This window comes from Toxotes jaculatrix, chromosome 19, assembly GCF_017976425.1.
Source record: "Toxotes jaculatrix isolate fToxJac2 chromosome 19, fToxJac2.pri, whole genome shotgun sequence".
Classification (NCBI taxonomy): domain Eukaryota; kingdom Metazoa; phylum Chordata; class Actinopteri; family Toxotidae; genus Toxotes; species Toxotes jaculatrix.
Genome location: NC_054412.1, coordinates 14141835 through 14169673, shown reverse-complemented (window position 1 = coordinate 14169673; position 27839 = coordinate 14141835). Strand labels below are relative to the sequence as shown.

At 32.1% G+C, this 27839-nt stretch overlaps 1 protein-coding gene across 1 annotated transcript; it reads left to right on the top strand.

Moving 5' to 3' along the window:
- Nucleotides 1-64: 64 nt before the first annotated feature.
- Nucleotides 65-27839, top strand: LOC121199587 (ectonucleoside triphosphate diphosphohydrolase 5-like). Its single transcript, XM_041064419.1, has 14 exons — nucleotides 65-140; nucleotides 22352-22584; nucleotides 23014-23093; nucleotides 23343-23486; nucleotides 24036-24111; nucleotides 24599-24634; nucleotides 24967-25055; nucleotides 25154-25236; nucleotides 25585-25646; nucleotides 26039-26140; nucleotides 26466-26609; nucleotides 26919-26975; nucleotides 27169-27284; nucleotides 27704-27839. Exons 2-14 carry the CDS (start codon nucleotides 22359-22361, stop codon nucleotides 27785-27787), a joined length of 1299 nt encoding a protein of 432 aa, XP_040920353.1. The 5' UTR covers nucleotides 65-140; nucleotides 22352-22358; the 3' UTR covers nucleotides 27788-27839.

The window sequence follows — 27839 nt, the reverse complement described above, 5'->3', positions numbered from 1 at the left end:
CCGTTCTGCAGTCAGCATCTTTTATTGTGACCTTCACCGGTGAGCCCTGCCGCATGAGACCGAAAACAACTTTTAATTTGGTACCGGTGACGTCACGAGGAATCAGCTGTGAGAGGATTATTTGTTAGTCGGACATCATGGTGAGCCTCAGCCGTGTTTATTGTTCAACAAACGCTTCGTTGAGTTACATACTGATTCTGTACTGTGTGTTTTGTTGTTTTCAGTCGTTTATTTTAATATGTTCTCTTCAGATTTCAGATTTCCGCCGCTGTAACGCGTGACAGCTAACGTTAGCTAAATAGCTTGTGGGCAAACTTCGCCGCTAAGTCACTTTACCCAACCGTTAACGGTAACGCTAGATATTCAAAACAGTAACGGCTGACGAGCAGTTAGTAATCTCGGCTGCTTGGTTGTTGTGTTGTTGAACTTGTCGTTCATAAATGTTTGGCTAAACCAGCTACAGTACACACTAATACTCTCCAGAACTCGAGTTTGCTCTCAAGAAATGCTGTAGTGCTGTGTGTATCAAAGCTGTAGTGGTGTGTCGGTCACGAATGAAACGGCTCTTAGAGCCGGCTCCTGATTGGGAGCCGTTATTTCCCCCATTATCTCTTTTTTCTTAAAGCCGATTAATCACATGATTAATCAATATGTGTTTGCGGCCTGTGTTTGCGCTGAGTAGACAGGGGAGGGGCGGTAGTTACACTCGCAGCAGCAGTGGCACATGAACAGGAGAGCAGGAAGGGCAGAGAGAGAGAGCCAGGGGCTACAAGAAAAGACAACATTGACGCATTAGAAATGTATAGTTAAGAAAATGAGTGACATTAAGAAAAGAAGCAAAATCTGGAACCATTTAAATTATATTGATAATGCAAAGACAAAGTGTAGAGTCTGCGAGAAAATAATTTCATATAGAGCCGGCTCCACAAACAACCTGCACAGGCATTGTTTGTTTGTTTAAAAGAGAAAGCTGAAACTTTAGTGTTGTTAAAAGTTGAATTGTAAATAATTGATTTTTGTATTTTTTATAATTTATTTCTTATGTGGAGTAAATTAAGGCATATTTATATAATAAACGTATATAAATAAAAAATTCATTAGTAATTCATTTTGTACATATTTTTAAATATAGTACAAAATAGTAAATTAAATAGTATGGCCTCAAAATATGCCAAAAAAGGTCATAGTACAGTAAGGCTTCAAAATAGGCCAAAAAAAGTCATGTTTTAGTATGGCCTCAAAATGTCATGAAAAAGGTCATAGTATAGTAAGGCGTCAAAATCGGCCAAAAAACTTAATTTTTTCTTTGACCTCAAAATGTCATAAAAAACGTCATAGTTTAGTAAGGCGTCAAAATCGGCCAAAAAACATAATTTTTTTTTTACCTCAAAATGTCATAAAAAACGTCATAGTATAGTAAGGCATCAAAATCGGCCAAAAAAAGTCAAAATTTTTTGACCTCAAAATGTCATAAAAAACGTCATAGTATAGTAAAGCGTCAAAATCGGCCAAAAAGTCAAAAATTTTTTTGACCTCAAGATCGGCCAAAAAAAGTCAAAATTTTTTTTGACCTCAAAATATCAGAAAAAACGTCATAGTATAGTAAGGCGTTTTTTTCGGCCAAAAAAAGTCAAAACAATTTTTGACCTCAAAATGTCATAAAAAACGTCATAGTATAGTAAGGCATCAAAATCGGCCAAAAAAAATCAAAAATTTTTTTTTACCTCAAAATGTCATAAAAACGTCATAGTATAGTAAGGCGTTTTTTTCGGCCAAAAAAGTCAAAATTTTTTTTGACCTCAAAATGTCATAAAAAACGTCATAGTATAGTAAAGCATCAAAATCGGCCAAAAAAAGTCAAAATTTTTTTTGACCTCAAAATGTCATAAAAAACGTCATAGTATAGTAAAGCATCAAAATCGGGCAAAAAAAGTCATACTTTAGTATAACCTCAAAATGTCATAAAAAACGTCATAGTATAGTAAGGCATCAAAATCGGCCAAAAAAAGTCATACTTTAGTATAACCTCAAAATGTCATAAAAAACGTCATAGTATAGTAAGGCATCAAAATCGGCCAAAAAAAGTCAAAATTTTTTTTGACCTCAAAATGTCATAAAAAATGTCATAGTATAGTAAGGCGTTTTTTTCGGCCAAAAAAAGTCAAAATTTTTTTTGACCTCAAAATGTCATAAAAAACGTCATAGTATAGTAAGGCGTTTTTTTCGGCTAAAAAAAGTCAAAAAAATTTTTGACCTCAAAATGTCATAAGAAACGTCAAAGTATAGTAAGGCGTCAAAATCGGCCAAAAAAAGTCAAAATCTTTTTTTGACCTCAAAATGTCATAAAAAACGTCATAGTATAGTAAGGCGTTTTTTTCGGCCAAAAAAAAGTCAAAAATTTTTTTGACCTCAAAACGTCATAAAAAACGTCATAGTATAGTAAGGCGTCAAAATCGACCAAAAAAAATCAAAAATTTTTTTGACCTCAAAATGTCATAAAAAACGTCATAGTATAGTAAGGCGTTTTTTTCGGCCAAAAAAAGTAAAAAAAATGTTTGACCTCAAAATGTCATAAAAAACGTCATAGTATAGTAAGGCGTTTTTTTCGGCCAAAAAAAGTCAAAAATTTTTTTGACCTCAAAATGTCATAAAAAACGTCATAGTATACTAAGGCATCAAAATCGGCCAAAAAGAGTCAAAATTTTTTTTGACCTCAGAATGTCATAAAAAACGTCATAGTATAGTAAGGCGTCAAAATCGGCCAAAAAAAGTCTAAATTTTTTTTGACCTCAAAATGTCATAAAAAACGTCATAGTATAGTAAGGCGTTTTTTTTCGACCAAAAAAAGTCAACATTTTTTTTTACCTCAAAATGTCATAAAAAACGTCATAGTATACTAAGGCATCAAAATCGGCCAAAAAAAGTCAAAAAATTTTTTGACCTCAAAATATCATAAAAAACGTCATAGTATAGTAAGGCGTTTTTTTCGACCAAAAAAAGTCAACATTTTTTTTGACCTCAAAATGTCATAAAAAACGTCATAGTATAGTAAGGGGTTTTTTTCGGCCAAAAAAAGTCAAAAAAATTTTTGACCTCAAAATGTCATAAAAAAACGTCATAGTATAGTAAGGCGTCAAAATCGGCCAAAAAAAGTCACATTTTTTTTTGACCTCAAAATGTCATAAAAAACGTCATATTATAGTAAGGCGTTTTTTTTCGGCCAAAAAAAGTCAAAATTTTTTTTGACCTCAAAATGTCATAAAAAACGTCATAGTATAGTAAGGCGTCAAAATCGGCCAAAAAAAGTCAAAATTTTTTTTGACCTCAAAATGTCATAAAAAACGTCATAGTATAGTAAAGCATCAAAATCGGGCAAAAAAAGTCATACTTTAGTATAACCTCAAAATGTCATAAAAAACGTCATAGTATAGTAAGGCATCAAAATCGGCCAAAAAAAGTCATACTTTAGTATAACCTCAAAATGTCATAAAAAACGTCATAGTATAGTAAGGCATCAAAATCGGCCAAAAAAAGTCAAAATTTTTTTTGACCTCAAAATGTCATAAAAAATGTCATAGTATAGTAAGGCGTTTTTTTCGGCCAAAAAAAGTCAAAATTTTTTTTGACCTCAAAATGTCATAAAAAAACGTCATAGTATAGTAAGGCGTTTTTTTCGGCTAAAAAAAGTCAAAAAAATTTTTGACCTCAAAATGTCATAAGAAACGTCAAAGTATAGTAAGGCGTCAAAATCGGCCAAAAAAAGTCAAAATCTTTTTTTGACCTCAAAATGTCATAAAAAACGTCATAGTATAGTAAGGCGTTTTTTTCGGCCAAAAAAAAGTCAAAAATTTTTTTGACCTCAAAACGTCATAAAAAACGTCATAGTATAGTAAGGCGTCAAAATCGACCAAAAAAAATCAAAAATTTTTTTGACCTCAAAATGTCATAAAAAACGTCATAGTATAGTAAGGCGTTTTTTTCGGCCAAAAAAAGTCAAAAAAATTTTTGACCTCAGAATGTCATAAAAAACGTCATAGTATAGTAAGGCGTTTTTTTCAGCCAAAAAAAGTCAAAAAATTTTTTGACCTCAAAATGTCAAAAAACGTCATAGTATAGTAAGGCGTCAAAATCCGTCAAAAAAAAGTCTAAATTTTTTTTTACCTCAGAATGTCATAAAAAACGTCATAGTATAGTAAGGTGTCAAAATCGGCCAAAAAAAGTCAAAAAATTTTTTAACCTGAAAATGTCATAAAAAACTTCATAGTATAGTAAGGCGTCAAAATCGGCCAAAAAAAGTCAAAAAATTTTTTGACCTCAAAATGTCATAAAAAACGTCATAGTATAGTAAGGCATCAAAATCGGCCAAAAAAAGTCAAAATTTTTTTTGACCTCAAAATGTCATAAAAAACGTCATAGTATGCTAAGGCATCAAAATCGGCCAAAAAAAGTCAAAACATTTTTTGACCTCAAAATGTCATAAAAAACGTCATAGTATAGTAAGGGGTTTTTTTCGGCCAAAAAAAGTCAAAAAAATTTTTGACCTCAAAATGTCATAAAAAAACGTCATAGTATAGTAAGGCGTTTTTTTGGGCCAAAAAAAGTCGAAAATTTTTTTGACCTCAAAATGTCATAAAAAACGTCATAGTATAGTAAGGCATCAAAATCGGCCAAAAAAAATCAAAAAATTTTTTTTACCTCAAAATGTCATAAAAAACGTCATAGTATAGTAAGGCGTTTTTTTCTGCCAAAAAAAGTCAAAAAAATGTTTGACCTCAAAATGTCATAAAAAACGTCATAGTATAGTAAGGTGTTTTTTTCGGCCAAAAAAAGTCAAAAATTTTTTTGACCTCAAAATGTCATAAAAAACGTCATAGTATAGTAAGGCGTTTTTTTCGGCCAAAAAAAGTCACATTTTTTTTTGACCTCAAAATGTCATAAAAAACGTCATAGTATAGTAAGGCGTTTTTTTCGGCCAAAAAAAGTCAAAAAATTTTTTGACCTCAAAATGTCATAAAAAACGTCATAGTATAGTAAGGCGTTTTTTTCTGCCAAAAAAAGTCAAAAATTTTTTTGACCTCAAAATATCATAAAAAACGTCATAGTATAGTAAGGCATCAAAATCGGCCAAAAAAAATCAAAAAATTTTTTTTAACCTCAAAATGTTATAAAAACGTCATAGTATAGTAAGGCGTTTTTTTCGGCCAAAAAAAGTCAAAAAATTTTTTGACCTCAAAATGTCATAAGAAACGTCAAAGTATAGTAAGGCGTCAAAATCGGCCAAAAAAAGTCAAAATCTTTTTTTGACCTCAAAATGTCATAAAAAACGTCATAGTATAGTAAGGCGTCAAAATCGACCAAAAAAAATCAAAAATTTTTTTGACCTCAAAATGTCATAAAAAACGTCATAGTATAGTAAGGCGTTTTTTTCGGCCAAAAAAAGTAAAAAAAATGTTTGACCTCAAAATGTCATAAAAAACGTCATAGTATAGTAAGGCGTTTTTTTCGGCCAAAAAAAGTCAAAAATTTTTTTGACCTCAAAATGTCATAAAAAACGTCATAGTATACTAAGGCATCAAAATCGGCCAAAAAGAGTCAAAATTTTTTTTGACCTCAGAATGTCATAAAAAACGTCATAGTATAGTAAGGCGTCAAAATCGGCCAAAAAAAGTCTAAATTTTTTTTGACCTCAAAATGTCATAAAAAACGTCATAGTATAGTAAGGCGTTTTTTTCGACCAAAAAAAGTCAACATTTTTTTTTACCTCAAAATGTCATAAAAAACGTCATAGTATACTAAGGCATCAAAATCGGCCAAAAAAAGTCAAAAAATTTTTTGACCTCAAAATATCATAAAAAACGTCATAGTATAGTAAGGCGTTTTTTTCGACCAAAAAAAGTCAACATTTTTTTTGACCTCAAAATGTCATAAAAAACGTCATAGTATAGTAAGGGGTTTTTTTCGGCCAAAAAAAGTCAAAAAAATTTTTGACCTCAAAATGTCATAAAAAAACGTCATAGTATAGTAAGGCGTCAAAATCGGCCAAAAAAAGTCACATTTTTTTTTGACCTCAAAATGTCATAAAAAACGTCATATTATAGTAAGGCGTTTTTTTTTCGGCCAAAAAAAGTCAAAAATTTTTTTGACCTCAAAATGTCATAAAAAACGTCATAGTATAGTAAGGCGTCAAAATCGGCCAAAAAAAGTCAAAATTTTTTTTGACCTCAAAATGTCATAAAAAACGTCATAGTATAGTAAAGCATCAAAATCGGGCAAAAAAAGTCATACTTTAGTATAACCTCAAAATGTCATAAAAAACGTCATAGTATAGTAAGGCATCAAAATCGGCCAAAAAAAGTCATACTTTAGTATAACCTCAAAATGTCATAAAAAACGTCATAGTATAGTAAGGCATCAAAATCGGCCAAAAAAAGTCAAAATTTTTTTTGACCTCAAAATGTCATAAAAAATGTCATAGTATAGTAAGGCGTTTTTTTCGGCCAAAAAAAGTCAAAATTTTTTTTGACCTCAAAATGTCATAAAAAACGTCATAGTATAGTAAGGCGTTTTTTTCGGCTAAAAAAAGTCAAAAAAATTTTTGACCTCAAAATGTCATAAGAAACGTCAAAGTATAGTAAGGCGTCAAAATCGGCCAAAAAAAGTCAAAATCTTTTTTTGACCTCAAAATGTCATAAAAAACGTCATAGTATAGTAAGGCGTTTTTTTCGGCCAAAAAAAAGTCAAAAATTTTTTTGACCTCAAAACGTCATAAAAAACGTCATAGTATAGTAAGGCGTCAAAATCGACCAAAAAAAATCAAAAATTTTTTTGACCTCAAAATGTCATAAAAAACGTCATAGTATAGTAAGGCGTTTTTTTCGGCCAAAAAAAGTCAAAAAAATTTTTGACCTCAGAATGTCATAAAAAACGTCATAGTATAGTAAGGCGTTTTTTTCAGCCAAAAAAAGTCAAAAAATTTTTTGACCTCAAAATGTCAAAAAACGTCATAGGATAGTAAGGCGTCAAAATCCGTCAAAAAAAAGTCTAAATTTTTTTTTACCTCAGAATGTCATAAAAAACGTCATAGTATAGTAAGGTGTCAAAATCGGCCAAAAAAAGTCAAAAAAATTTTTAACCTAAAAAAATGTCATAAAAAACTTCATAGTATAGTAAGGCGTCAAAATCGGCCAAAAAAAGTCAAAAAATTTTTTGACCTCAAAATGTCATAAAAAACGTCATAGTATAGTAAGGCATCAAAATCGGCCAAAAAAAGTCAAAAATTTTTTTGACCTCAAAATGTCATAAAAAACGTCATAGTATGCTAAGGCATCAAAATCGGCCAAAAAAAGTCAAAAAATTTTTTGACTTCAAAATGTCATAAAAAACGTCATAGTATAGTAAGGGGTTTTTTTCGGCCAAAAAAAGTCAAAAAAATTTTTGACCTCAAAATGTCATAAAAAAACGTCATAGTATAGTAAGGCATCAAAATCGGCCAAAAAAAATCAAAAAATTTTTTTTACCTCAAAATGTCATAAAAAACGTCATAGTATAGTAAGGCGTTTTTTTCTGCCAAAAAAAGTCAAAAAAATGTTTGACCTCAAAATGTCATAAAAAACGTCATAGTATAGTAAGGTGTTTTTTTCGGCCAAAAAAAGTCAAAAATTTTTTTGACCTCAAAATGTCATAAAAAACGTCATAGTATAGTAAGGCGTTTTTTTCGGCCAAAAAAAGTCACATTTTTTTTTTACCTCAAAATGTCATAAAAAACGTCATAGTATAGTAAGGCGTTTTTTTCGGCCAAAAAAAGTCAAAAATTTTTTTGACCTCAAAATGTCATAAAAAACGTCATAGTATAGTAAGGCGTTTTTTTCTGCCAAAAAAAGTCAAAAATTTTTTTGACCTCAAAATATCATAAAAAACGTCATAGTATAGTAAGGCATCAAAATCGGCCAAAAAAAATCAAAAAAATTTTTTTTACCTCAAAATGTTATAAAAACGTCATAGTATAGTAAGGCGTTTTTTTCGGCCAAAAAAAGTCAAAAAATTTTTTGACCTCAAAATGTCATAAAAAACGTCATAGTATAGTAAGGCGTTTTTTTCGGCCAAAAAAAGTCAAAAAAATGTTTGACCTCAAAATGTCATAAAAAACGTCATAGTATAGTAAGGTGTTTTTTTCGGCCAAAAAAAGTCAAAAAAATGTTTGACCTCAGAATATCATAAAAAACATCATAGTATAGTAAGGCGTTTTTTTCGGCCAAAAAAAGTCAAAAAAATTTTTGACCTCAAAATGTCATAAAAAACGTCATAGTATAGTAAGGCGTCAAAATCGGTCAAAAAAAGTCAAAATTTTTTTTGACCTCAAAATGTCATAAAAAACATCATAGTATAGTAAGGCGTTTTTTTCTGCCAAAAAAAGTCAAAAAAATGTTTGACCTCAAAATGTCATAAAAAACGTCATAGTATAGTAAGGCGTTTTTTTCGGCCAAAAAAAGTCAAAAATTTTTTTGACCTCAAAATGTCATAAAAAACGTCATAGTATAGTAAGGCGTCAAAATCGGCCAAAAAAAGTCAAAAAATTTTTTGACCTCAAAATGTCATAAAAAACGTCATAGTATAGTAAGGCGTTTTTTTCGGCCAAAAAAAGTCAAAAAATTTTTTTGACCTCAAAATATCATAAAAAACGTCATAGTATAGTAAGGCATCAGAATCGGCCAAAAAAAATCAAAAAATTATTTTTTACCTCAAAATGTCATAAAAAACGTCATAGTATAGTAAGGCGTTTTTTTCTGCCAAAAAAAGTCAAAAAAATGTTTGACCTCAAAATGTCATAAAAAACGTCATAGTATAGTAAGGTGTTTTTTTTTCGGCCAAAAAAAGTCAAAAATTTTTTTGACCTCAAAATGTCATAAAAAACGTCATAGTATAGTAAGGCGTTTTTTTCTGCCAAAAAAAGTCAAAATTTTTTTTGACCTCAAAATGTCATAAAAAACGTCATAGTATAGTAAGGCTTTTTTTCGGCCAAAAAAAGTAAAAAAAATGTTTGACCTCAAAATGTCATAAAAAACGTCATAGTATAGTAAGGCGTTTTTTTCGGCCAAAAAAAGTCAAAATTTTTTTTGACCTCAAAATGTCATAAAAAACGTCATTTTTGACCTCAAAATGTCATAAAAAACGTCATAGTATAGTAAGGTGTTTTTTTCGGCCAAAAAAAGTCAAAAATTTTTTTGACCTCAAAATGTCATAAAAAACGTCATAGTATAGTAAGGCGTTTTTTTCGGCCAAAAAAAGTCAAAAAATTTTTTGACCTCAAAATGTCATAAAAAACGTCATAGTATAGTAAGGCGTTTTTTTCGGCCAAAAAAAGTCAAAAAATTTTTTGACCTCAAAATATCATAAAAAAACGTCATAGTATAGTAAGGCATCAAAATCGGCCAAAAAAAGTCAAAAATTTTTTTGACCTCAAAATGTCATAAAAAACGTCATAGTATAGTAAGGGGTTTTTTTCGGCCAAAAAAAGTCAAAAAAATTTTTGACCTCAAAATGTCATAAAAAAACGTCATAGTATAGTAAGGCGTCAAAATCGGCCAAAAAAAGTCTAAATATTTTTTTACCTCAAAATGTCATAAAAAACGTCATAGTATAGTAAGGTGTTTTTTTCGGCCAAAAAAAGTCAAAAATTTTTTTTGACCTCAAAATATCATAAAAAACGTCATAGTATAGTAAGGCGTTTTTTTCGGCCAAAAAAAGTCAAAAAATTTTTTGACCTCAAAATGTCATAAAAAACGTCATAGTATAGTAAGGCGTTTTTTTCGGCCAAAAAAAGTCAAAAAATTTTTTGACCTCAAAATATCATAAAAAAACGTCATAGTATAGTAAGGCGTCAAAATCGGCCAAAAAAAGTCAAAAATTTTTTTGACCTCAAAATGTCATAAAAAACGTCATAGTATAGTAAGGCGTTTTTTTGGGCCAAAAAAACTCAAAATTTTTTTTGACCTCAAAATGTCATAAAAAACGTCATAGTATAGTAAGGCGTCAAAATCGGCCAAAAAAAGTCAAAATTTTTTTTGACCTCAAAATGTCATAAAAAACGTCATAGTATAGTAAGGCGTTTTTTTCAGCCAAAAAAAGTCAAAAAAAATTTTGACCTCAAAATATCATAAAAAACGTCATAGTATAGTAAGGCGTTTTTTTCAGCCAAAAAAAGTCAAAAAAAATTTTGATCTCAAAATGTCATAAAAAACGTCATAATATAGTAAGGCGTTTTTTTCGGCCAAAAAAAGTCAAAATTTTCTTTTGACCTCAAAATATCATAAAAAAACGTCATAGTATAGTAAGGCATCAAAATCGGCCAAAAAAGTCAAAAAATTTTTTGACCTCAAAATGTCATTAAAAACGTCATAGTATAGTAAGGCATCAAAATCGGTGAAAAAAAGTCAAAAATTTTTTTGACCTCAAAATGTCATAAAAAACGTCATAGTATAGTAAGGCGTTTTTTTCGGCCAAAAAAAGTCAAAATTTTTTTTGACCTCAAAATGTCATAAAAAACGTCATAGTATATATAGTAAGGCATCAAAATCGGTGAAAAAAAGTCAAAAATTTTTTTGACCTCAAAATGTCATAAAAAACGTCATAGTATAGTAAGGCTTTTTTTCGGCCAACAAAAGTCAAAATTTTTTTTGACCTCAAAATGTCATAAAAAATGTCATAGTATAGTAAGGCGTTTTTTTCGGCCAAAAAAAGTCAAATTTTTTTTTTGACCTCAAAATGTCATAAAAAACGTTATAGTATAGTAAGGCGTCAAAATCGGCCCAAAAAAGTCATACTTAAGATTAAGATTAAGAGATACTTTATTAATCCCCATGGGGAAATTCGTTTGTAGCAGCAGTCACAAGGAGACAATAAATACACTCTATAAATGAAAAATAAACCTGGAAAAGAAATACAATATATACAGGAAGATATACATTATATACAGGACAAAATACAATATATACAGGAAGAAATACAATATATACAGGAAGAAATACAATATATACAGGAAATACAATATATACAGGAAGAAATACAATATATACAGGAAATACAATATATACAGGATGGCCTCAAAATGTGCCAAAAAAAGTCATGCTTTAGTATGGCCTCAAAATTTCATTATATACAGGACGAAATACAATATATACAGGAAGATATACATTATATACAGAATGAAATACAATATATACACAAAGAAATACAATATATACAGGAAATACAATATCTACAGGATGGCCTCAAAATGTGCCAAAAAACATCATAGTATAGTAAGGCTTCAGAATATTTAGTATGGTCTCAAAATGTCATAAAAATGGTCATAGTATAGTAAGGCGTTTTTTTCGGCCAAAAAAAGTCAAAAAAAATTTTTACCTCAAAATGTCATAAAAAACGTCATAGTATAGTAAGGCGTTTTTTTTAGCCAAAAAAAAGTCAAAAAAAATTTTGACCTCAAAATGTCATAAAAAACGTCATAGTATAGTAAGGCGTCAAAATCGGCCAAAAAAAGTCAAAATTTTTTTTGACCTCAAAATGTCATAAAAAACGTCATAGTATAGTAAGGCATCAAAATCGGTGAAAAAAAGTCAAAAATTTTTTTGACCTCAAAATGTCATAAAAAACGTCATAGTATAGTAAGGCGTTTTTTTCGGCCAAAAAAAGTCAAAATTTTTTTTGACCTCAAAATATCATAAAAAACGTCATAGTATAGTAAGGCGTTTTTTTCGGCCAAAAAAAGTCAAAAATTTTTTTGACCTCAAAATGTCATAAAAAACGTCATAGTATAGTAAGGCTTCAAAATCGGTGAAAAAAAGTCAAAATTTTTTTTGACCTCAAAATGTCATAAAAAACATCATAGTATAGTAAGGCGTCAAAATCGGCCAAAAAACTTAATTTTTTTTTTGACCTCAAAATGTCATAAAAAATGTCATAGTATAGTAAGGCGTCAAAATTGCCAAAAAAAGTCAAAAAAATTTTTGACCTCAAAATGTCATAAAAAAACGTCATAGTATAGTAAGGCGTCAAAATCGGCCAAAAAAAGTCACGTTTTTTTTTTACCTCAAAATGTCATAAAAACGTCATAGTATAGTAAGGCCTCAAAATCGGCCAAAAAAAGTCAAAATTTTTTTTGACCTCAAAATGTCATAAAAAACGTCATAGTATAGTAAGGCGTTTTTTTCGGCCAAAAAAAGTCAAAAATTTTTTTGACCTCAAAATATCATAAAAAACGTCATAGTATAGTAAGGCGTTTTTTTCGGCCAAAAAAAGTCAAAAAATTTTTTGACCTCAAAATATCATAAAAAAACGTCATAGTATAGTAAGGCATCAAAATCGGCCAAAAAAAGTCAAAAATTTTTTTGACCTCAAAATGTCATAAAAAACGTCATAGTATAGTAAGGGGTTTTTTTCGGCCAAAAAAAGTCAAAAAAATTTTTGACCTCAAAATGTCATAAAAAAACGTCATAGTATAGTAAGGCGTCAAAATCGGCCAAAAAAAGTCTAAATATTTTTTTACCTCAAAATGTCATAAAAAACGTCATAGTATAGTAAGGTGTTTTTTTCGGCCAAAAAAAGTCAAAAATTTTTTTTGACCTCAAAATATCATAAAAAACGTCATAGTATAGTAAGGCGTTTTTTTCGGCCAAAAAAAGTCAAAAAATTTTTTGACCTCAAAATGTCATAAAAAACGTCATAGTATAGTAAGGCGTTTTTTTCGGCCAAAAAAAGTCAAAAAATTTTTTGACCTCAAAATATCATAAAAAAACGTCATAGTATAGTAAGGCGTCAAAATCGGCCAAAAAAAGTCAAAAATTTTTTTGACCTCAAAATGTCATAAAAAACGTCATAGTATAGTAAGGCGTTTTTTTGGGCCAAAAAAACTCAAAATTTTTTTTGACCTCAAAATGTCATAAAAAACGTCATAGTATAGTAAGGCGTCAAAATCGGCCAAAAAAAGTCAAAATTTTTTTTGACCTCAAAATGTCATAAAAAACGTCATAGTATAGTAAGGCGTTTTTTTCAGCCAAAAAAAGTCAAAAAAAATTTTGACCTCAAAATATCATAAAAAACGTCATAGTATAGTAAGGCGTTTTTTTCAGCCAAAAAAAGTCAAAAAAAATTTTGATCTCAAAATGTCATAAAAAACGTCATAATATAGTAAGGCGTTTTTTTCGGCCAAAAAAAGTCAAAATTTTCTTTTGACCTCAAAATATCATAAAAAAACGTCATAGTATAGTAAGGCATCAAAATCGGCCAAAAAAGTCAAAAAATTTTTTGACCTCAAAATGTCATTAAAAACGTCATAGTATAGTAAGGCATCAAAATCGGTGAAAAAAAGTCAAAAATTTTTTTGACCTCAAAATGTCATAAAAAACGTCATAGTATAGTAAGGCGTTTTTTTCGGCCAAAAAAAGTCAAAATTTTTTTTGACCTCAAAATGTCATAAAAAACGTCATAGTATATATAGTAAGGCATCAAAATCGGTGAAAAAAAGTCAAAAATTTTTTTGACCTCAAAATGTCATAAAAAACGTCATAGTATAGTAAGGCTTTTTTTCGGCCAACAAAAGTCAAAATTTTTTTTGACCTCAAAATGTCATAAAAAATGTCATAGTATAGTAAGGCGTTTTTTTCGGCCAAAAAAAGTCAAATTTTTTTTTTGACCTCAAAATGTCATAAAAAACGTTATAGTATAGTAAGGCGTCAAAATCGGCCCAAAAAAGTCATACTTAAGATTAAGATTAAGAGATACTTTATTAATCCCCATGGGGAAATTCGTTTGTAGCAGCAGTCACAAGGAGACAATAAATACACTCTATAAATGAAAAATAAACCTGGAAAAGAAATACAATATATACAGGAAGATATACATTATATACAGGACAAAATACAATATATACAGGAAGAAATACAATATATACAGGAAGAAATACAATATATACAGGAAATACAATATATACAGGAAGAAATACAATATATACAGGAAATACAATATATACAGGATGGCCTCAAAATGTGCCAAAAAAAGTCATGCTTTAGTATGGCCTCAAAATTTCATTATATACAGGACGAAATACAATATATACAGGAAGATATACATTATATACAGAATGAAATACAATATATACACAAAGAAATACAATATATACAGGAAATACAATATCTACAGGATGGCCTCAAAATGTGCCAAAAAACATCATAGTATAGTAAGGCTTCAGAATATTTAGTATGGTCTCAAAATGTCATAAAAATGGTCATAGTATAGTAAGGCGTTTTTTTCGGCCAAAAAAAGTCAAAAAAATTTTTTACCTCAAAATGTCATAAAAAACGTCATAGTATAGTAAGGCGTTTTTTTTAGCCAAAAAAAAGTCAAAAAAAATTTTGACCTCAAAATGTCATAAAAAACGTCATAGTATAGTAAGGCGTCAAAATCGGCCAAAAAAAGTCAAAATTTTTTTTGACCTCAAAATGTCATAAAAAACGTCATAGTATAGTAAGGCATCAAAATCGGTGAAAAAAAGTCAAAAATTTTTTTGACCTCAAAATGTCATAAAAAACGTCATAGTATAGTAAGGCGTTTTTTTCGGCCAAAAAAAGTCAAAATTTTTTTTGACCTCAAAATATCATAAAAAACGTCATAGTATAGTAAGGCGTTTTTTTCGGCCAAAAAAAGTCAAAAATTTTTTTGACCTCAAAATGTCATAAAAAACGTCATAGTATAGTAAGGCTTCAAAATCGGTGAAAAAAAGTCAAAATTTTTTTTGACCTCAAAATGTCATAAAAAACATCATAGTATAGTAAGGCGTCAAAATCGGCCAAAAAACTTAATTTTTTTTTTGACCTCAAAATGTCATAAAAAATGTCATAGTATAGTAAGGCGTCAAAATTGCCAAAAAAAGTCAAAAAAATTTTTGACCTCAAAATGTCATAAAAAAACGTCATAGTATAGTAAGGCGTCAAAATCGGCCAAAAAAAGTCACGTTTTTTTTTTACCTCAAAATGTCATAAAAACGTCATAGTATAGTAAGGCCTCAAAATCGGCCAAAAAAAGTCAAAATTTTTTTTGACCTCAAAATGTCATAAAAAACGTCATAGTATAGTAAGGCGTTTTTTTCGGCCAAAAAAAGTCAAAAATTTTTTTGACCTCAAAATATCATAAAAAACGTCATAGTATAGTAAGGCGTTTTTTTCGGCCAAAAAAAGTCAAAAATTTTTTTGACCTCAAAATGTCATAAAAAACGTCATAGTATAGTAAGGCGTCAAAATCGGCCAAAAAACGTAATTTTTTTTTTTACCTCAAAATGTCATAAAAAATGTCATAGTATAGTAAGGCGTCAAAATTGCCAAAAAAAGTCAAAAAAATTTTTGACCTCAAAATGTCATAAAAAAACGTCATAGTATAGTAAGGCGTCAAAATTGGCAAAAAAAAGTCAAAAAAATTTTTGACCTCAAAATGTCATAAAAAACGTCATAGTATAGTAAGGCGTTTTTTTCGGCCAAAAAAGGTCAAAAAAATTTTTGACCTCAAAATGTCATAAAAAACGTCATAGTATAGTAAGGCGTTTTTTTCGACCAAAAAAAGTCAAAATTTTTTTTGACCTCAAAATGTCATAAAAAACGTCATAGTATAGTAAGGCATCAAAATCGGCCAAAAAAAGTCAAAAATTTTTTGGACCTCAAAATGTCATAAAAAACGTCATAGTATAGTAAGGCGTTTTTTTCAGCCAAAAAAAGTCAAAAAAAATTTTGACCTCAAAATGTCATAAAAAACGTCATAGTATAGTAAGGCGTTTTTTTCGGCCAAAAAAAGTCAAAAAATTTTTTGACCTCAAAATGTCATAAAAAACGTCATAGTATAGTAAGGCGTTTTTTTCGGCCAAAAAAAGTCAAAAAAAATTTTCGACCTCAAAATGTCATAAAAAACGTCATAGTATAGTAAGGCGTTTTTTTCGGCCAAAAAAAGTCAAAAAATTTTTTGACCTCAAAATGTCATAAAAAACGTCATAGTATAGTAAGGCGTTTTTTTCGGCCAAAAGAAAGTCAACATTTTTTTAGACCTCAAAATGTCATAAAAAACGTCATAGTATAGTAAGGTGTTTTTTTGGGCCAAATGAAGTCAAACAATTTTTTGACCTCAAAATGTCATAAAAAACGTCATAGTATAGTAAGGCGTTTTTTTCGGCCAAAAAAAGTCAAAAAAATTTTTGACCTCAAAATGTCATAAAAAACGTCATAGTATAGTAAGGCGTCAAAATCGGCCAAAAAAAGTCAAAAATTTTTTTGACCTCAAAATGTCATAAAAAACGTCATAGTATAGTAAGGCGTTTTTTTCGGCCAAAAAAAGTCAAAATTTTTTTTGACCTCAAAATGTCATAAAAAACGTCATAGTATAGTAAGGCTTTTTTTCGGCCAACAAAAGTCAAAATTTTTTTTGACCTCAAAATGTCATAAAAAATGTCATAGTATAGTAAGGCGTTTTTTTCGGCCAAAAAAAGTCAAATTTTTTTTTTGACCTCAAAATGTCATAAAAAACGTTATAGTATAGTAAGGCGTCAAAATCGGCCCAAAAAAGTCATACTTAAGATTAAGATTAAGAGATACTTTATTAATCCCCATGGGGAAATTCGTTTGTAGCAGCAGTCACAAGGAGACAATAAATACACTCTATAAATGAAAAATAAACCTGGAAAAGAAATACAATATATACAGGAAGATATACATTATATACAGGACAAAATACAATATATACAGGAAGAAATACAATATATACAGGAAGAAATACAATATATACAGGAAATACAATATATACAGGAAGAAATACAATATATACAGGAAATACAATATATACAGGATGGCCTCAAAATGTGCCAAAAAAAGTCATGCTTTAGTATGGCCTCAAAATTTCATTATATACAGGACGAAATACAATATATACAGGAAGATATACATTATATACAGAATGAAATACAATATATACACAAAGAAATACAATATATACAGGAAATACAATATCTACAGGATGGCCTCAAAATGTGCCAAAAAACATCATAGTATAGTAAGGCTTCAGAATATTTAGTATGGTCTCAAAATGTCATAAAAATGGTCATAGTATAGTAAGGCGTTTTTTTCGGCCAAAAAAAGTCAAAAAAATTTTTTACCTCAAAATGTCATAAAAAACGTCATAGTATAGTAAGGCGTTTTTTTTAGCCAAAAAAAAGTCAAAAAAAATTTTGACCTCAAAATGTCATAAAAAACGTCATAGTATAGTAAGGCGTCAAAATCGGCCAAAAAAAGTCAAAATTTTTTTTGACCTCAAAATGTCATAAAAAACGTCATAGTATAGTAAGGCATCAAAATCGGTGAAAAAAAGTCAAAAATTTTTTTGACCTCAAAATGTCATAAAAAACGTCATAGTATAGTAAGGCGTTTTTTTCGGCCAAAAAAAGTCAAAATTTTTTTTGACCTCAAAATATCATAAAAAACGTCATAGTATAGTAAGGCGTTTTTTTCGGCCAAAAAAAGTCAAAAATTTTTTTGACCTCAAAATGTCATAAAAAACGTCATAGTATAGTAAGGCTTCAAAATCGGTGAAAAAAAGTCAAAATTTTTTTTGACCTCAAAATGTCATAAAAAACATCATAGTATAGTAAGGCGTCAAAATCGGCCAAAAAACTTAATTTTTTTTTTGACCTCAAAATGTCATAAAAAATGTCATAGTATAGTAAGGCGTCAAAATTGCCAAAAAAAGTCAAAAAAATTTTTGACCTCAAAATGTCATAAAAAAACGTCATAGTATAGTAAGGCGTCAAAATCGGCCAAAAAAAGTCACGTTTTTTTTTTACCTCAAAATGTCATAAAAACGTCATAGTATAGTAAGGCGTCAAAATCGGCCAAAAAAAGTCAAAATTTTTTTTGACCTCAAAATGTCATAAAAAACGTCATAGTATAGTAAGGCGTTTTTTTCGGCCAAAAAAAGTCAAAAATTTTTTTGACCTCAAAATATCATAAAAAACGTCATAGTATAGTAAGGCGTTTTTTTCGGCCAAAAAAAGTCAAAAATTTTTTTGACCTCAAAATGTCATAAAAAACGTCATAGTATAGTAAGGCGTCAAAATCGGCCAAAAAACGTAATTTTTTTTTTTACCTCAAAATGTCATAAAAAATGTCATAGTATAGTAAGGCGTCAAAATTGCCAAAAAAAGTCAAAAAAATTTTTGACCTCAAAATGTCATAAAAAAACGTCATAGTATAGTAAGGCGTCAAAATTGGCAAAAAAAAGTCAAAAAAATTTTTGACCTCAAAATGTCATAAAAAACGTCATAGTATAGTAAGGCGTTTTTTTCGGCCAAAAAAGGTCAAAAAAATTTTTGACCTCAAAATGTCATAAAAAACGTCATAGTATAGTAAGGCGTTTTTTTCGACCAAAAAAAGTCAAAATTTTTTTTGACCTCAAAATGTCATAAAAAACGTCATAGTATAGTAAGGCATCAAAATCGGCCAAAAAAAGTCAAAAATTTTTTGGACCTCAAAATGTCATAAAAAACGTCATAGTATAGTAAGGCGTTTTTTTCAGCCAAAAAAAGTCAAAAAAAATTTTGACCTCAAAATGTCATAAAAAACGTCATAGTATAGTAAGGCGTTTTTTTCGGCCAAAAAAAGTCAAAAAATTTTTTGACCTCAAAATGTCATAAAAAACGTCATAGTATAGTAAGGCGTTTTTTTCGGCCAAAAAAAGTCAAAAAAAATTTTCGACCTCAAAATGTCATAAAAAACGTCATAGTATAGTAAGGCATCAAAATCGGTGAAAAAAAGTCAAAAATTTTTTTGACCTCAAAATGTCATAAAAAACGTCATAGTATAGTAAGGCGTTTTTTTCGGCCAAAAAAAGTCAAAAAATTTTTTGACCTCAAAATATCATAAAAAAACGTCATAGTATAGTAAGGCATCAAAATCGGCCAAAAAAAATCAAAAATTTTTTTGACCTCAAAATGTCATAAAAAACGTCATAGTATAGTAAGGCGTTTTTTTCAGCCAAAAAAAGTCAAAAAAAATTTTGACCTCAAAATGTCATAAAAAACGTCATAGTATAGTAAGGCGTTTTTTTCGGCCAAAGAAAGTCAAAATTTTTTTTGACCTCAAAATGTCATAAAAAACGTCATAGTATAGTAAGGCGTCAAAATCGGCCAAAAAAAAGTCAAAAATTTTTTTGGCCTCAAAATGTCATAAAAAAACGTCATAGTATAGTAAGGCGTTTTTTTCGGCCAAAAAAAGTCAAAAAAAATTTTGACCTCAAAATGTCATAAAAAACGTCATAGTATAGTAAGGCGTTTTTTTCGGCCAAAAAAAGTCTAAAAAATTTTTCGACCTCAAAATGTCATAAAAAACGTCATAGTATAGTAAGGCATCAAAATCGGTGAAAAAAAGTCAAAAAATTTTTCGACCTCAAAATGTCATAAAAAAACGTCATAGTATAGTAAGGCGTTTTTTTCGGCAAAAAAAAGTCAAAAAATTTTTCGACCTCAAAATGTCATAAAAAACGTCATAGTATAGTAAGGCCTCAAAATCGGTGAAAAAAAGTCAAAATTCTTTTTGACCTCAAAATGTCATAAAAAACGTCATAGTATAGTAAGGCGTTTTTTTGGGCCAAAAACAGTCAAAAATTTTTTTGACCTCAAAATGTCATAAAAAACGTCATAGTATAGTAAGGCGTTTTTTTGGGCCAAAAAAAGTCAAAAAAATTTTTTGACCTCAAAATGTCATAAAAAACGTCATAGTATAGTAAGGCGTTTTTTTCGGCCAAAAAAAGTCAAAATTTTTTTTGACCTCAAAATATCATAAAAAAACGTCATAGTATAGTAAGGCATCAAAATCGGCCAAAAAAAATCAAAATTTTTTTTGACCTCAAAATGTCATAAAAAACGTCATAGTATAGTAAGGCGTTTTTTTCAGCCAAAAAAAGTCAAAAAAAATTTTGACCTCAAAATGTCATAAAAAACGTCATAGTATAGTAAGGCATCAAAATCGGCCAAAAAAAGTCAAAATTTTTTTTGACCTCAAAATGTCATAAAAAACGTCATAGTATAGTAAGGCGTTTTTTTCGGCCAAAAAAAGTCAAAATTTTTTTTGACCTCAAAATGTCATAAAAAACGTCATAGTATACTAAGGCATCAAAATCGGCCAAAAAAAGTCAAAAAAATTTTTGACCTCAAAATATCATAAAAAACGTCATAGTATAGTAAGGCGTTTTTTTCGGCCAAAAAAAGTCAAAAATTTTTTTGACCTCAAAATGTCCTAAAAAACGTCATAGTATAGTAAGGCGTCAAAATCGGCCAAAAAAAGTCAAAAATTTTTTTGACCTCAAAATGTCATAAAAAAAGTCATAGTATAGTAAGACGTCAAAATCGGCCAAAAATAGTCAAACATTTTTTTGACCTCAAAATGTCATTAAAAACATCATAGTATAATAAGGCGTCCAAATCGGCCAAAAAAAGTTTTTTTTTTTTTGGCCTCAAAATGTCAAAAAAAATGGTCATAGTATAGTAAGGCATCAAAATCGGCCAAGAAAAGTCAAAATTTTTTTTGACCTCCAAATGTCATAAAAAACATCATAGTATAGTAAGGCGTCAAAATCGGCCAAAAAAAGTCAAAAAATGTTTTGAACTCAAAATGTCATAAAAAAACATCATAGTATAGTAAGGCGTCAAAATCAGCCAAAAAAAAGCCAACTTTTTTTTTTACCTCAAAATGTCATAAAAAAGTCATAGTATAGTAAGGCGTCAACATCAGCCAAAAAAAGTCATAGTTTAGAACGGCCTCAAAATGTCATAAAAATGGTCATAGTGTTGTAAAGCGTCAAAATTGGCCAAAAAAAGTCATAATTTAGAACGGCCTCATAATGTCATAAAAATGATCATAGTATAGGAAGGCGTTAAAATCGTCCAAAAAAAGTCATACTTTTTTTTGGCCTCAAAATGTCATAAAAAACGTCATAGTATAGTAAGGCGTCAAAATCGTCCAAATAAAAGTCATACTTTAGTATGGCCTCAAAATATGCCAAAAAACATCATAGTATAGTAAGGCTTCAAGATAGGCCAAAAAAGTCATACTTTTTTATGGCCTCAAAATGTCATGAAAATGTTCATAGTATAGTAAGGCTTCAAAGTAGGCCAAAAAAGTCATACTTAAGACTTTTATGCTAAGTGTTTATCTTAGTTATAAAATTGACATTGTCCAAGGGGTTTTAAATCCAGTGTCTTTTGAAGCATTCCCTGGAAAGATCCAGCATCAACGCATCCTAAACCATCCCAAAGCACTAATATATACTCTATTTAAAAACATAAGAAATATAATTAACCTTATATAGTTTTATACAAACAAAGCCTCATGAAAGTCCAAGAACACAAACTTCCAAGGGCTAATCCTTTATAAGGTCTTGTAGATCCAGACTTTTTGGTTACAATATAGATACTGCTGAAACAGTACTGTTACTATGGTTTTGATACTAATACATACTGTTATTAAACCATGCAGCTTTGTAAACATTTTTAAAAATAGGTTCTATAATGCGACTTTGAGAACCTTGAGTCTCAATTGCTGTGTTTAATGTCATGTTTCAGGTGTTGGTATCAACCAACTTTCAAATCACAGATGATTTTTGGCTAATTTGTTGTTGTTGATAGTAGATATTCATACAGAGGTGGAATATAAGAAGTCCATCATTGAATGACATGTTTGTTGTATTTCTATAATTGTTTTCATAACTTGCTCCTGACAAGTTAAATGCCTCAAATTGAAAACTTAAATTGGAATTCATGGGCAGTAAAAATTCTCAAGTAAAAATGTCTTAATTTTCTATGTAATCAGAGTGACTGTCTTGGTAGGGGTTTCCCACAGAACAGTGCTTGACTGAGGCTTTTAAGACATCAGAATTCCTCACATTAGATATCTGAGTTTTGTAGAGAGATGTTCAGACATGCTTGGGTTGCCGTGTATTGATCGAACATCAAGATCAAAGTATTAAAGTTCACCAATTTAAGTCCAACATGCTGAAATTGTGACATTCCCTAAATTGCTTACAGGAGCTTACTCAGCAGGTAGAGAGGCTGATTTTTGGGATGTGTCCCTGTGGTTGTTAGTCTGACGAGGTGTGGCCATATGCCCTGGTGTAAATAACTTCATTGCTTCTTGCACCTCTGTTGCTTGTCCTGCTGTAATTTAACATCTCCCTACTCAGCAGCAGTTTGAGCTGCTCTATGGAGCAGTGTAATTGAACAATACTGTTACAGATCTCTAACTAGAAGACCTCTTGTTTTTTGTCGATTCTCCAGAGTGAAGATGAAGCCCACCGTGCAACTTCTACTCCTGGTCCTGATCGCCGTTGCAGGGCTGTGCCGAGCCCAGCTCAGGACCTCTCTCCTGGACTTGACCAACAGCATCGGGGGCATCCTTCCTGGCCTCAGCCGGCCAGCAAACCACAGCCGTATCTTCTATGCAGTGATGTTTGATGCAGGGAGCACAGGCACACGCATCCATGTTTACACCTTTATCCAGGGTGACTCAGGTAATGCTGGACACAGTCTCTCTTTCATCATGTCAACAACCAGGGTAAAAATCCTGTGAAGTCATAAGTATATATACTGTAACAAGGATGTCATATACTATATGAACATGGCCTTTAAAAAAGCAATTGATTTATAATGCCAACAGCAAGTTAACAAGCTGTTTTGCCATTCCTCAGCTTTTCTTCTATCCTCACAGCCTCTCTTCTGTAAACCTGTGAAGTCTTACTTCAGGGGACATGAGGTTATACTTGACTTCATTTACTGTTTCTTTTTTTCAGTAATAATCCTATTTTGTCATATTCAAGCCAACATGCCTCATCTTTAGTAAGAGGATATATTCTGCATATGTATGCTAAGCAGATTTGGGCCACTTAATGCTTTTAATAGCTGGTGCGTATTTTGATGTGGGTGGATCTTGTATCTTTTAGACAAGCTGCCGGTTTTGGACAATGAGATGTTCCATTCCATAAAGCCTGGTTTATCAGCATATGCTGACTACCCTGAAATGGTGAGTTCATTGTCAAATCCAATCAATTATATTGAGCCAAAGAGAAAAGGTCTACACTGTGCTCAGAAACGCTGCCAATAGCCTCCCTCTGCAGGGAATCGCACTGGTAATAAAATATGAAGTGAGAAGAGAAAAATGACAAGTGAAGATTCAAGCAAGTGTTTTCTCAACTCTACCCAGTCACCCTGTTTGTCAAGTCAGTTCTGTGAACTGCAGTTTTGTGGTGAGCATTGTCTGTGTTTTCTAAAGGCGGGACACACCGTGAGCATGCTGTTGAAGGTGGCCAAGAAGACTGTGCCTCGCCTGGAGTGGAAGAGGACCCCAGTGGTTCTCAGAGCCACAGCTGGTCTTCGGCTGCTGGCCCCAGAGAAAGCTCAGGCTCTCCTGGACCAGGTAAAGGAGTACACTGATACTAAGACATGAGATATGATTGAGAGCTCCAGAGCACTGTTTACACAATAGAAAGATTCTGTAGAGTACAGTTCTTTATCGTAGGGAAGTCGTTAGGCACTACATTGTCTGACACTTTCAAGGGAAAGTGCAACCTCTTATCCAGTGAAGGAGCAGGCAGGAAAAGAAAGAACATTTTCAGTGCTGTGGCAGGTGGTACAGAGACAAGAGGAAAAGTATTGTTATCAGAGTGCTTTGAGCTTAGCGTGGATGGCTCTTGTGGTGGGGATAAGATAGTAATTGATGGCCCTGGGGCACCTTGGAAGATAAATGATACTTTATTAATCCCCCTGAGGGAATTAATTAATCCCTTCAAGCGGAGGGCACCTCTGGATGAGCTACCATTACAGTAGATAACATTAAAGCCATTTTTCTGCTGCTTTCCTTTGCTCCCTCATGTTCTCATTCTCCCTCTGCCTCTACCCCTTTCTTTCTCTCTCTCTCTCTTTCCCTCACTCCTCCTTTCTTCCCTCTCTTCCTCTACCTCCTCAGGTTCAACATGTGTTTGATGAATCTCCTTTTCTGGTCCCAGACGACAGCGTCACCATAATGAACGGCACATATGAAGGTAACGTCTGCCCCACCATCTGCAACGACAAGCAGCACATTCGTCAGTTATCACAGCCACTCGTGTTCTGCCTGCAGTACTTTGTAGGTGGCATCAGTGATTCCTCTGCCCTACTTTTAGCGTGCTGTGCAATTTCTATCAGGAATCTTTGTTTACTGCAGACATTTCACTAAATCACTGCAGATTATTGCTCTATTTTTTGATGACACTTAAGAAATTGAAATTCCTTTTCACCACAAGTCTGTAATACCTTAAAAGGCCCCGATTATGTTAAGTGTTACTGTCTGTTGTGCCACAGTGTAATTGATTTGTCAGTGTCTCAGCCTGGTTTTTAGAATCACAGCTCTTACTCACACGTGTTTGTATGTGCTGTAACCATTGTAATTTCTGTGGAAATTTGTCATCAGCTGTTCTAAAATGAACTCCTGCATTGCACCTTAAATTACTGTTTTCTCTTTTCTCGATTTTGCAAATGTTGTAAATGTAGGAATCCTGGCCTGGATATCTGTGAATTTCTTGACAGGTAAGTGCAGTCTGTGACATAATACTGAATATTTCTCTACATTAAATTGTTTTCTAAGCTCAGATACTGTATATCCAAATTTAACTTGGTGTCTGAAATTGTCATAGTGTCTTATTATAGATCCTTGTTAAAAAATAGAGGCTGAATGTACACAGCTACAATTTCTTTGCCTAAAGCGGATTGCTCTGATCTTTATCGGGCCCGCTGCTGGGATTTTATACTTTTGGGTAGCTCGTGTGTGCCAAATAGGCCTTTTGAAGATATCATCTAAGGTACATCTGATTAGCTCTTCTCTGTTGTGGCTGCTGAATTAAAGTTGGAAATGTTTTCAGGTCACCTGAACGCACAAACCAAGAACACTGTGGGCATATTGGATTTGGGAGGAGGATCTACGCAGATCACTTTCCTGCCAAAACTGAGGGTCTGTTGTTTGTTTGCATGTGTAGAGAATTCTCTTTAATTCAATTTAAAGTGAACACTGTGTTGATTAGTAACTCACTCTTTTATATTCCACTTTAGAAAACCATTGAAAGTGTTCCCGTTGCTGATTACATTGCCAGATTTGACATCTTCAACTCAACATTTGAATTATACACTTACAGGTAACAGATAATTAATGTTGCATAAAACAAAGTAAATCTACATTTGCATTATAAATGATTGCGTCAGATCAGTTCCTGGTTTAATCTATTTTAAAGGTCATATATATTTTTTACATTGTTAAATTGGTTTCCAGTATTGACTGGTTGTGTTTCAAATGCCACTGACTTCGTTGATGTAACTTGAATCTGATTTTAATTAGGAAAACTTCTATTATCGGTTTAGTCATTAGGATGTGAATAATAGGCAGGCACCATTTGTTTGGCCTATTTTCAGAATGACTTATTTGTTATGTGCACAGTCTGTTCCTGGTTTTGTAACTGCAATAACAATCCTTTGACTTCATCCAGTTACCTGGGAAATGGACTGATGGCAGCGCGACTGGCCACACTGGGTGCTCTGGGTGCAGAAGGTACTGTGCTGTACATGAGGGAAAAGGTGCTCTGTGACCATTAGTTGTGGGTCAGTGTTGTTCAGTGAGTGTGTCTCTGAAGGATGCTGAGACACAACAGTGAGTCAGTTTTCCAAGTGCTCTCTCTGGTGTTTTTTTACTCCCTGCTTATTTCACCAAATACCGAGAGATGGATATAAGAAGAGAAAGCTGTTTTTGTGTGATGTACGTCAAGTCTTCCTTTCTGACAAACAATTCAAGTGAGACCCTGAAATGAATCACAGAAGGGCTTCAGAGAAAAATTGTTTTAGTGACGATCAGAGTTCTTGAGTCAGTCTCAGACTGTGGTAACCAGGTGTGAGGCCGTCAAGCCAGTTAGGAGTTTAAAACAGGTCATGTCTTTGCTCGCACAGGGTTGGAGTGGCGGGTCTTTAAAAGTTCCTGCCTGCCAAAGAAATTCAGGGATGAATGGAGCTTTGGAGGCCTAACCTATCAAGTGAGCGGGGACCCAGACGGTAAGATCCTGTTTAAGTTTACTCAGTCGTGAGAAGAATGAATCTGAAGCTACTGTTTTTGGGGGAAGAACATTTTGAAACATCCTTTAAATTATCCCCTTATTTCCCTCATATTTGGGTTAGACCAAAAGTGTTAGCAGACATCTGGCGTTAATGAAGTTACATGAGCAAAATACATGACAGAATTTTTTTGATAGCAGCACATCATTAGCAGTAATGTTAGCAAAGCCCATTAAAATAGACTTAGTTGAATTACGTATCATTTCATAAGGTTGCTCCAACAGAAGATGCATAATTTACAACACATTCTCTGTTTCCTCTCCAGGTTATGCAGGATTCAAGCTGTGTTATCAGGAAGTACTTAAGGTGGTGAAGGGCGTCATTCATCAGCCGTATGAGCTCGAAGACAGCAATGTTTTCTACGCATTCTCCTATTACTTTGACAGAGCTGTGGATGCGGGCCTTATTGGTTAGTACACACACACACACACCCTGTGTACACACCTTACATAATTATACACATCCAGCAGGGTGTTATTACCCATTCTAGTGCTAGACAGAGGCTGGAAAATGTGAGTCATCTGCACCTGTCTCTGTGGATTTGACGAGCTATAGGTGTGTAGTTATTAGAGAAATTGCTATCCTCTGCCCGTCCACACTGAAAGGCCACAAGCTCTATTATCAGTATTATGGAAATGTGCATGTAAATCTGCTCTTGTAATGAATGGTATAGCATTTAAAATGTGAGTAAGATGACCCTAATCACCCCTTGTTGCAGATGGGGTCCAAGGAGGGAGGCTGGAGGTCAGAGACTTCAAGAAGAGAGCTAAAGAGGGTGAGATGGGCAAAGCAATGCAGCATTATTATGACAGATGTGCAGCTCCCTGTACTTGAGACACAGTGTGCATCTCAATAGTCTGGACTTGTGTCCTCGTTGCTATCTGAAAACCTGCCCTCATCTTCTCAGCAGAATACAGATGGCTGATTATCGAACCTAACACACATTATCATCTTTTTCCTCTGCTCAGTGTGCAATAAGATGACCAAGTACCCCACCATCAGCCCTTTCCTCTGTATGGACATGACCTACATCACTTGTCTGCTCAAGGATGGGTTTGGATTCAAGGAGAGCACTGTGCTGCAGGTGAGGCCATATAACATAACATAATCAACAGAGCTTGTGGCTTTGTTTATGAGGACGCAACAGAAGAAACAGAGACAGGAAGTTGTGTAGCTCAGACTTAGTTGTATGAATCATAATCTGTTAACTCGCATTAAAAGATATAAGCATGGTTCCAATTAGATTTATTACCATTTTAACTGAGCCTAGACAAGCAGAAGCTCAGTAATTACAAAGATGGCTGTGTGTGACCCTTGTCTGTCACCCTAACAACACAAAAGGAGTGATGCCCCAGACCTCATGCTAAAGATTCCAGCTCTCTGACATAAAAAGTGAATGGGGAAAAAAAGGGAAATAATAGACAGAAATTCTGTTAACTTTTTTATTTCAATAAATACAAAAGGCATTTGAGTGATTTGGTGTTGGACTTTTTCCCCTCCTAGCTGACCAAGAAAGTGAACAACGTGGAGACAAGCTGGGCTCTAGGCGCCATGTTGGACCACTTCCACAACCTGAAGATCCACTGAGGAGCAAACAACTGCTGATTAAGGTGGCGCTCAATAACAAACACAACAATTA